The sequence below is a fragment of the Impatiens glandulifera genome, chromosome 9, assembly GCF_907164915.1.
Source record: "Impatiens glandulifera chromosome 9, dImpGla2.1, whole genome shotgun sequence".
NCBI lineage: Eukaryota > Viridiplantae > Streptophyta > Magnoliopsida > Ericales > Balsaminaceae > Impatiens > Impatiens glandulifera.
Window position 1 is genome coordinate 5,214,451 of NC_061870.1, and position 11,935 is coordinate 5,226,385.

Below are 11,935 nucleotides of genomic sequence, written 5' to 3' on the forward strand. Positions count from 1 at the left end.
TTTATTTACGAACATATGACTCATGTTTTTGGATAAAAGAGACATTTTTTGTTCCCCAATTTCTATCTATAACTTAATTTTTCGATATTGTAATGAACATTGATCCTTCTGAACGAATCGTGACATTTTCGGATTCAAAACGTGTTCAAGGTTAGTCTTTAAACACTTTTTCCTGTCATTTGTGATTATTTTTCTTTCATCAACAAATCATATTTTTTTTCCCCAATATTTTAGATATCGTTTATTAATTCGATCTCGTGTATAAACTATTATCCAGTATTATAACATTTAAATAAGATAGTCAAAACTTCGATGTTTATACAATGGTGGAACTTGAGTTTTAAATATTTTATTTTTTTAAATGAACTTAATTTTAATAATATAATATTTTGAAACATTTGATGTTTGGCCAAGTAAGATCCGAATCCGTATCCAGACTTGAATTATTTGAATTATTAAATGGAACAAGACCGTGAATCCAATAGAGAGTTCCAAGTCTGCTTAATTTGTGGACAACTTTAACCCCTGACAACCTCTAGTGTTGTCATTGTCTTGTGCTACATCTTATGGGTTTTTGGTCTTTCATTATCCCCAACTCCGAAATATCTTCTTCCCTTCCATCTATGGCGGCGGCTTCGAGCGCCTCTCTCTCTCCTCACCAATATCCTCCTCCCCTTCCTGTATCTCTGTCCGTTAACCGTCAATATGGCCGTAGTGTTAGGAAATTTGTATCTCCTACTGGACCTCAGCTCGCCGCGTGTAGTATATCCTGATCGCAAGGGTCGCCTGGTACCGTATGAAGTTGTTCTGAATCTCTTCAAGAAGGATCCAAACAACCATATTACCCCCGTGAACGCATATCCTTCCCTTGCCTGGAAGAGAATAGAATCTGACAGAGAGATTCATAATCAGAGGATCGGTATTAAAGCGAATTCGAAGGTGAACGATGTGGATTTTGAGAGTTGGAACGATGATGATAGCAATGGGAATGGTAACGGGTACGACGAGGAAGATGAGGAAAATAGGTTCGACTGGGAGAAGGCGATGAGACAAAGAGTAAAGGAGATGGAGGAGATGAGAGAGTTGGAGAAAAAAGCGATGGAGTTGCAGAGGCAGATGGAGGAGGAGGAGGGAGATGAAGAAGGCGGAGAGGAGACAGAAGAAGAGAAGAGGATGAGAGTGCGAAAAGAGCTTGAAAAGGTCGATATTATTGAGTTGTTGTTTCATTATTGTTTTGTTTTGTTCTTTCTCTTCTCTTATTAGAATTTGTTGTTTCATATAAGCTTAGTAGGTTAGGGATTTGTATGTTGGAAATGAGAGCAGGTGGCAAAGGAGCAAGCAGAACGAAGGGAAAGTGCTGAATTGATGTTTGATCTTGGACAGAAGGCTTATGGTAAGGGCTCATATGGACGTGCCATTGAATTCCTTGAAGGTGCCCTCACAATCATTCCCAGGTCAACTTTGTTCGGTGGTGAGGTGAGTTGGGTTTCTTCTTTCTTTATTAATGCAAATCCTTCTGAATTCATGCCTGATTTATTTATTTATTTTTTACCAGATACAAATATGGTTAGCTATGGCTTATGAAGCTAACAACCGCCATCGCGATTGTATCTCTCTGTACCAGCAATTGGAGAAGACGCATCCTAGTCTCAGCATTAGACGTCAAGCTGCTGAACTTCGCTACATCCTGCAAGCGCCCAAACTCAAGATAACCCAAGAGGAGATGGTCACCATACCTCTCATTGGTTCCAGCTATGATAGGTTTCCTCTCAATTATATCACTTATCAATTCATGCCTAAAAAATCAATCCACTTAACATGTTTTGATCATGTTAAACTCAAAAATGAACTGTTTGCGACTATGGAGTTCCCCCAACACCCGACCATAATAGCTTATCAAATTGATTTGAATAAAACTTGCGGAATTAACTACAACACTCTGAGAAGAAGAAATCTCAATAACACTATGATCTAGTATGTAGTTTACAAAAAGAAATCACTCAGCTCTTGAAGAAACTACTCAATCACTTTTAGTGAAAACTCTCTAGGAAAAAGCACTATTGCTGTGTTGTTTTGTCTTCTCCCTTTATACGAAAATCAAGGGATGTTAATTAGAATAGAGAAAATTGCGGGTTCTACAATATAAGAAAAAACTATTTAATTGCAATGGCGTAAATCTAATCACATATTCTTCTCTATTTGATACAACTAATCTCAAAATTAGTAAAAAATATGTTTGGTTTCAACAAATTATGGTTTTCTCTTTTATATGTACAGCTATGCTGGAACATGGAGCGACAAAAACAAGGACAAAGATGAAAAGAAATATCAGTCGACAACTAACCAGCTTTCATCATCAAGAGACTTCTTGGGGGACTTTATGGTTTGGCGACCGCCAGCGGATCTTGGAAAGAACAGCGCATTTTGGCTTGCCCTGACACTATGGATTGGTTTGGTTGGAGTTGCACTCATTCTTCAAAGATGAACTCCCATATCCTGTTTATAATTATGATTATGTTGGGTTGGGAAGAATATGGAAGTACATCTCTCTTCATTCTTGAAGTTGCACACTTGTATATGTACACATGTATCATGTATTACTTCTAGTATTATGTTCTTTGTAAATATAGCTTCCTCTGCCATGCTTGCAGCCTGCCTTGTTTATCTTCTCATTCTGCTGTTATCTTTATACATAAAACTTCACAAGGTTCTTCAAAAATTTCAGCACATGTCATTTTTTAATGTTTTTGATTTTTGTATCCTAGAAATCAAAACTTTGGTCAAAACATTTTTTTATAGTAAAAAGTAATACATTAAGGTTTAAAATAGAATATGAGAGTGGGAGGAAGAAACTTATAATTCCAAGTTTGATAGAAATTCCTACCAGCATAGTTGAAAAGCATTGCCTTTTGGGTTGAGATTTATGCATGCAAGATATTGCCATTTGCATTTGCAGAGCATTATGCCTTTTTGGGACGGCCCAACTGTGGAGTAACAAAACCTTTTGTCTTTTTGGGTAGCTTGTCTTTAATCTCCGTATATCTAATTAAATTTGCAATATCTTTTAATAAATCATTTTGTTTAAATGACTCTTATACATTTATTTGTGTTTAAATTTACTTTATAAACATCTAAAATTTTATATTGGTAATAATATATAATATTTTATGTACATTTGAACAAGTTTGAAATATTTTTCTATACATAATCCTATTTGAAATTGTTCATTATAAATATATTTTTGTTTGAATTTACTTCTTAAACATCTAAAATGTTATAATATAGTTAATTTGTATTAAAAACTATTATTAATAATTCCTTCTATATATGGCATATTGATTTTTTATTTTTTCTAAATTCTATTATGGGTAAAGCTATTACATTTATTGAGTTTCATTCTCAAACGACGATTCAACTGTTCCGCTCTATTTTTAGGTAACAATGTTGCACATTAGGACATCAACAAAGTTGTCGCTCATTCATCTCCTCAATATTATTTGATTATTTAGAGGTGATTTTGGGGGCAGAGACAAATTTAAGAAGGGCTGAGGTGGGCTTAAGTCCACTTCTAAAAAAAAATAGAAATATATATATATATATATATATATATATATATATATATATATATTATATATCAAATAATACCTATAATATAATATATTATATATATCAAATAAAATTAAAATTCATATCTTTTCCAAGTTAAGTATATTAGTATATATATTTCAATTATTTTATATATCATAATTCTTCAATAGTTTCACTATTGATTTTTTTTTTTAATTTCCTCCCTAACTCGTTTGTAAACAAACATAATTCTGAGAGGAGAAATTCTTTTCTTTTTAATTTTTTTTTTCTAATTCTCATGTTTTTATTTGGTATAATAATCAATTTAAGTATATATATCGATTTTATGTATGTTTGATTTATTGTAGAATTTTGAGAATTTATCAGGTTAGTATTACTTTTTTTCTTTATACTTTTTCATCATTGTATTCTATCTCTTTAACTGTTTGAATAAATATTTATTTTATTTATTTTTAATATTTTTTCAATCTTACTTTCCAATTGTTTGATAAAATATTTAATCTTTGAAAATTGTGTATAGGTATATATAAAAAATTGGAACATGAATATGTTACAATGAAATGAAAAACATTGATATATCATTCTTTAAAAAGAGAGATCGTCAAACTAGTGAAAGTTCTCCCTCTGCGGTCTTTACAATCCAAAATCAATTTAGTGAAAGTCTTCAAATGTCCTCTTTTAACAACGAACATAATTAATTTTGTTTTAACATTACCTGTTTCTACGGCTACTACTAAGTGATCATCTTGTTTTATCATTACCTGTTTCTACCGCTATTACTGACCGATCATTTTTAGCAATAAAAAGGTGAAGACGGAACTATTGCCGACTACTTGACACTCTATATTGAACGAGATTTAGCTAAAGATATAAATGTATATTCTATTATAGATGAGTTTTATGTTATAAAATCTCGTAGAGCTCAACTTATTTAAAAGTTATAATATTGTTCATACATATAATTTATATAATTTAGTGCATGAAATACAAGCTCACACCAAGTCAAAATCCTGGGTCCGTTCCTATTTGGGGTTACTACACACACAAACAACATCTAAATATTTAAGAGACAAATAAACAAAAATTACGTCATTGTCTTAGTCTACAACATCGTTAAGAGAAGTAGTTATGTCATCGTTGAAAATGGAGCTAAATAAGTAATCTGAATATGTACATGAAAATGTTTTCCACACTAAAATTTAATAAAGATAAAAAAAATAGACATGTTACCTAGAGTAGGAATCTATATCTATTTTCAATATAAATTAACAAAAAAAATAAATATAAAAACTCAATTTCAAACAAAATTTTGTATAGAGAAAGTTCAAACTAAGTTAATTTTTAACTTTATATAATTTTGAACCAATAAACTATTTTTCAGAAAATATTTCTATATGAGTTTATTGCCCGGGATTAAGACAAATAATTATTTTGAAACCAACATTGTATCGATCTGTTTCTGAAAAAATTATATTCTCGACATTCTAAAAATAAGCCTAGGTAGTTATAAATAAATTATTAAATAGATAAACTAGATTACAACTGAAACTTGAAACTAATCAAGTTTGGGTTTGATTTTGCATATTTATAAAAATAAAAAATTAGGGACCAATGAATGTCGCCGACCACCGTGGACGGAGCACCGACCATTACCCAAGCCCCGAATGAGCCAAAAGCTCGAGCAACAACTACGATTCGAGCTCTAAAGGAAATAGAAGCCACAACTTGGACACGAATCCAAAATGATCATTGAACAATGAGGATCAAAACCCCTAAGAGCACAACACAAATCCTTGCATGAAAATTTCGATAAATCTTGACATATTTCTTGCAACCTTTGAAGAAAAAAACATAAAAACTTAAAATCAACCTAACGACACAAGCCCAAGATTTGGACACACTTTAAATAGATTTCTAGGGTTATTTGGGAGTGGTGAGTGAACTATTAGAGGGGGAGAGAGCGTCCTTGAAGATCCGCCTTTGTTGTGGTTCAAGCTTTTAAGTAATTTTTTTTAGTTTTTTGAGTTGGGGTGTGTTTCGAGCTCAGGATTGTCTTAGAAACTTTGTATTTTGCGCTATTCCCCTACTACATGTACTTATATATTTTTTTCTTCGTATAATTTGTTTTCCGCACCATGACTTTATCTAGACGCATGACTAAGAACATATTGTCACTGATGGGTTGAAGAGAAAAATAAGGAAGGGAGATTACAAAAGGAAAGGAAATATTATTATTTTATGTTATTCAATCATACAATTGCTTGGTAAATATATAATCAAGATAAATCTTTTCCCTATCTTAGAATTATATAACGTAATTTATAATCTTTCATATTATCCTAATTAATACCATAATTAATTAAAAACATTAATTTCAACACGCCTTTAATATTTTGTTGGTCATGCCTAACAAATCTCGTAAGTAAACAAATTTGTTCAAAGAAGTGATTTAGTGAAGATATCTGCAAGTTGATCTCTGGTCTTTACGTGCTTGATCATCACTTCTTCAGCATCCACTACTTCACGAATGTAGCGATGTTTGAAGTTGATGTGTTTTCTTCGACAATGAAATGCCGCATTTTTCGACATATCAATTGCCAATTTGTTGTCGCAAAAGAGAACCGTAGCCATATCTTGTTTCTCCCCCATGTCTTATTAAATCTTCCTTAACCAAACCACTTGTTTGGTTGCTTCATTTGCCGATACGTATTCGGATTTGGCAGAGGAATGTGCAACTCTCTCTTGCTTCTTTGACTCCCATGAAAAATTACCTAAACCGAGTGAAAAAAAATACCCAGACGTAATCTTCATTCTATCTATGCTTCCAACCCAATCTCTATCACAGAACCCAAACAACTCAATATCTTCACTATCATTCCTTTCAAACATGAGACCATACTCCATAGTCCATTTTATGTATCGCAACACTCTGTTTGTAACTCAAAGATGAATTTTGCTTGGTCAGTGCATAAACCGAGATAATAAACCCATAACATACATGATATCGGGTCTCGTAATCGTAAGGTACAACAAACTCCCAACCAGACTTTTATATTTTACCACATCAACATCACCACTAACATCATCTTTCACCAACTTCTCATTTACTACCAATGGAGTCGTCACGCGATTACAATTCACCATTTTGAATTTTCAATGAATACTTTGGGCATATTTTTTTTTTGACAAATAAACACACCTCCATCATTTTGATCAATCTCAATACCCAATAGGTAATGTAAAAAACCCAAATTATTCATCTCATATTTCTTCATCATATCAGTTTTGAACTCATTAATCATTTTTCATCATTTCTAGTAAAAATCAAGTCATCAACATAAAGAGAGACTATGAACATACCAAATTCACCATTCTTGATGTAGAGTGTTGGCTCGCTAGAACTTCTAAAAAATCTTCTCTCGAAGAAATACTCATCGATAATTTCAAATCATGCACGAGGTGTTTGCTTCAATCCGTACAACACTTTCTTCAACTTGTATACTATTTCTTCTTCTCCTTCAACATTGAAGCCTTGAGCTTGTACCACATTGTTAGATTAAGTTAAAGAAAGAAAGGGGGGGGGGAATTAAGATTAAAGGGAAATTAATTAATTATGTCGAATTAAGAAAAACGATTTAATTGATTAAAATAAACTTAGGATAATAAAAATCAATACGACGTAGTTTTGATGATACACTGATAAATGAATAAAACTAAGTTCTACAAATGTTTAATACACAAGTAAAGCTGAAAAGGCACTGACAGTAGAGCTGACGTCAGTAGAACTGAAGAGGCGCTGACAACAACCTTGTTCCGTCAGTAGAGCTGAAGAGGCACTGGAAGTAGCCTTATTCCATCATCTGGGTTGAAGAAGCCCTGAAAGAAGTCTGAATAAGCGCTGAGAGTAGCCTTACTTCAGAAGCAGTATGAAGAAACACTAACAGCATCCTTGCTTCAGCAGCAGTTTGAAGAAGCGCTAGCAACAACCTTACTTCAGCAGCAGTCTCAAGAAGCGCTAACAACAGTTTTGCTTCAGCAGCAGTTTAAAGAAGCGCTAGAAGTAGCTTTGCTTCAACAGTAGTCTAAAGAAGCACTAACAACCGAGTAGAGCTAGCAGCAGCATGAAGATTAGCGAACAACATTATTTGTTATCAGTACACTTTCAAGTCAGCTTAATAGATAAAATGTACAACTTCCACGCACATGATTATTCTACTAGCCCGTGTAGTACTATCCTATACACCACGTTTTACCGAATATTCCGCGCACTATTATCCGTATGCCACGATCCAACGAATATTATTCTAATGAGTACTATCTCGTACACCTGGCGTACAATCATTAGAAATCTAACATGTATCCAAGAATTAGATTCGACCATTGCTACAATTAAAATATAAAAGGCTCTAAAGTAGAATGACGAATCTCTCCGATCTCATTACTGGAATTCTACAACTAACGATCCAGAAAGCAATTTTGATTACTCTCTCCAACTCGTCTTTGAGAAATAATTTACTGTACTACCTGATAGCATTTTCAGTGTTGTAAGTTGAACAAAACGTTGTTTGTTCAACAAAGTGTGATAGCTAGAAGTTCAGAATAGGTAGTTGTTAAGACCTGAGTTCTGATTGGGTTTGTGTAGAAGCTGTACGAATCAAAGTCTTCTAGTGGAATCCTTCTGTAAACCGAAGAAGGGGTGATGTAGGAGTTTTATCTCCGAACATCCATAAAACTGTGTGTTATTTCATTACTGCTTTTTACAGTCCGTTATCTACCACTTCAAATCTAACAAGTAATTTATGCACTTAAAACCGTTCAAGAGCTTGCTACGATTTGTCGAAGAATATAAACATATTTTCAATCTCTAACATGATTAAAATCAAATTGAAAGTGAAAATTAGCACAACAATATTTAACCCCCTTCTATTGTTGTCATCGATCCTAACAAGTGGTATTAAAGCAGATTTTCTATTCTCAAGCAAAGTAGATACTTAAATCATGTCTCTTCTAAAAAAAAATCCCAATGTTCTCAAAAGAAGATTATGATGACGGGAAGATCAGAATACAAGCTCATTTGGCCGCTCAATATGATGATATGTGGTATGTCATCACTGATGGTCCCATGAAGATTGCGAAGGTCAGCACAGCCACAACCTCAACTGATGATGCTTCTGAGATGAAGGAAAAACCAAGATATAAGTAGACTACTGAAGATAAGGGAAGATTAAATATATTAAGCCAACTTTAAGCTGGCTTAAGACTAAGAAAAGGGCAGCAAACTGGTCTGGAAAACAAAAACTTTACAGAAAGTGAAGAAGTTTTCATCAAAAATTCTTTTAAAGTTAAGGGATCATCAGCTGGCAGGAAGACGTCTGCCGAGTCTAAATCTTATGCATTATTAACAACACAAAAAGGGAGATCCATAAAGATAACTCAAATATGGATCCCCAACGGACTAATCCATCATGGACCCAAGTAAATATGGGTCAAAAATTGTAAATATTCATATGTGCAGGTAAGACAAGACAACTGTCTGGAAGACTTTATTTGGTATCTGGACAACGACTGCTCCAGACACATAACATGCAATAGCTGTCTGTTGACTGAAATAAAAAAGTGCACAAGACTAAAGATCACATTTGGTGATAACAATAAAGGTATAACCGTGGGTAATGATAAGATTTTCCACAATAACCTTACTATTAATAATGTGATGTTAGTAGAAAATATGTATTATAACTTAATTATTATTAGTCAAATGTGTGATAACGGATATATAGTAGATTTTTAAAAATATGCTTGTCTTATTAAAGATCAGTAGGGGAACACCCAGCTGATGCTGACAAGAAGTAGAGTAGGAAATTCATATAAGATTAACGGGAAGAATAAGACATCTAATTCTATATGCATGATAACTAAAAATGATCAAAATTTTGTATGGCATAAAAGACTAAATCATCTTAACTTTAAAACGATTAACAACATATGTTCAAAATATTTTGTGACTGGAATACCTAAACTTAAGTTTTCTAAAAATAAGGTATGTCCTACTTGTCAGATGGGCAAACAGGTCACATCAACTTTAAAAAAAAAAGGAATATCCAATCCGAAAGGTGTCTGGAATTATTGCACATGGATCTATTTAGTCCAATTCTAGTAATCAATTTAGGGGAATGAGATATACCCTTGTCATAATTGGTGATTATTCTAGATTTACTTGGGTTATATTCTTAGCATCTAAAGATAAAATTGCTGAAAATTTAATTAAAATCCTTAGAAAATTACAAAATGAATTTTTTTAAGCATTATAAACATAAGAAGCGACAGAGGAACTGAATTTACAAACAGAACTCTATCTTCTTTCCTTGAGGAATCTAGTATTAGACATGAGTTGTCTAGTGCTATAATTCCACGGCTAGTCCATTTCTGAACCAGCACCATAGGGGTAGCAAAATAGCCATGGCTTCTAATTACTCTCCTAACTGTTGGTCGGTCTTTGGGTTGTTGGATTAGAGCATTGAAGCCTTTGAATATGTGCTGGAGATCTTTAAGAATGTTTTCTAATTTTACTTCTGCAAGTAAAACAATTTGGCCTTCATGTTGACTTTTTATTTGCACTATTGCAGCAACACTATATTTTTCCAAAGGCTTCTCCAGTTGATTGCTTTATATCCTGTTGACATGTGACCGAAGAATACCCTATAGGACCGTCAATGCGTACAAAGAAATGGCAGGTTCATCCCCTTCCTCAAATAACAAAGGATGATCGTCAAAAACTGGTTCTTGAATGGGTTGTTGGACTTCTTGATGATTAGCCGAGACCATGAATAATTTGGATTTGCACCTATGGTTGGGCTCCCATTTTTCATCGCAAGTATAACATAGGCCTTTCTTCCTTTTTTCATCCATTGCAGCCGGGTCTAATTGCTTCATGTAGCCCTAGTTTATGCTGAAAGAAGACGCATATGTAGAATTCTTGGGGTCGGTTGTCTGGTTGGTGCTTGGCCAGGCCGTGATAAAATTGGATGGCTTGGGCGACAACGACGATTCAGCGTTGTATAAATGTTTGTTGTTCATTAAGGACCTGTATGTTACTTCTTGAAACTTGGCCTACTTCATGTTTATTAGTTGTCTCATAGGCGTGTCATGTATGGAAGGACCAAATCGCAGAAAAAAAGTCTCTCTTGAATACATCCCACGACAAGGCTTCTCTATGGTTGCGGTTCTGCAAATACGATCCATACCACTTTCTTGCTTCCTTTGTAAAGTGAATAGGGGCAATGTCTAATTTAGTGGCATCATTCGTCTTGTCCACCCTAAAGACTTGCTCGACATATATCAACTAGCCCTCTACATCGGTCCCATCAAACTTAGGAAAATTAACCTTGGTTAGATGGGTTAGAGGAACATAATATTGGCCATATTGGAAGGGCCTGTTCGGAGGAGGACCGTAGCAAGAAGCATCAAAATAGGGTCAGGTGAGGGGTTCTTGGATATTATTAGTCACACCACTTTCAATGACTGTCAATCTTTCTTCAGCGGCATTGAACGTTTTGTCCATGTTATTGCTTACTTCGGTCATATTTTGCCTAAGGGAAGCGTGCATAGAGGCATATTGTTGTGACAGGCCTTCGATTATGGTACCAAGATGTTACGACTTGATTTGTAACTAGCGTTTTGAGTTCTTGATTTCAAGAATCGAGTTCTTGATCTCTAGAACCAGGTGAGATATATATAATTAAAGTGCAGCGGAAGAGTTTTGTAATGAAGAATTTGAGATGAGAGGTAAAGAAGAATGGAAGATGAGAAAAGAATATTGCTGGTCTATACCAAACAGTCCAAAACAAAGGTTCAAAACATAAATTAAAATAAGGGTGAAGAACTTTCACAAGAAATTTCATATATTCATTATTCCATGGGTCATTGGAGAAGAGAGATCAACCTTATATACTTGATGATTTTCCCTAGAATATTCAGTTACAACAACTAACAGATTTGAGTTGGGAAAAATATAAAAATAATGTAAAACAAAATATTAAAACATAAAATAGAAATTTAGCCCAAGTGCACACTAGGACCGCGGAGGGTGCTGGAATTATATTGGGACCGCAACATTAATTTCTGGACCGTAACACATTGCTTGATCCAGATAGAATCAATGCTATGCAAGTAGAATCAAACTAATTTGAAAGAAACAAAGTTTGACATCTAATTCCAAGACGAGATGATCAATTTTTGATCGGAACTAGTGCAGTTTTTAGAAACAAACTAAATGAAAATGGCTTAGTTGTGAGAAACAAAGCTAGACTATTAGCTCAAGGATATAGACAAAAATAAGGAATTGACT

The 11,935-nt window shown here is 33.9% G+C and overlaps 1 protein-coding gene across 1 annotated transcript; it reads left to right on the forward strand.

Moving 5' to 3' along the window:
* Window positions 1-651: 651 nt before the first annotated feature.
* On the forward strand, window positions 652-2,662 carry LOC124914949. Its single transcript, XM_047455581.1, has 4 exons — window positions 652-1,200; window positions 1,324-1,476; window positions 1,556-1,761; window positions 2,278-2,662. The coding sequence occupies exons 1-4, from the start codon at window positions 706-708 to the stop codon at window positions 2,483-2,485; spliced, it is 1,062 nt and encodes a 353-aa protein (XP_047311537.1). The 5' UTR covers window positions 652-705; the 3' UTR covers window positions 2,486-2,662.
* The last annotated feature ends 9,273 nt before the right edge of the window (window positions 2,663-11,935 follow it).

Bases quoted from the DNA above. Each gene is read 5' to 3' on its own strand.
- LOC124914949 (XM_047455581.1), top strand. From the start codon at position 706: ATGGCCGTAGTGTTAGGAAATTTGTATCTCCTACTGGACCTCAGCTCG. The intron at 1,201-1,323 runs GTCGATATTATT...AAATGAGAGCAG, and splicing joins TGCGAAAAGAGCTTGAAAAG to GTGGCAAAGGAGCAAGCAGA. The intron at 1,477-1,555 runs GTGAGTTGGGTT...ATTTTTTACCAG, and splicing joins CAACTTTGTTCGGTGGTGAG to ATACAAATATGGTTAGCTAT.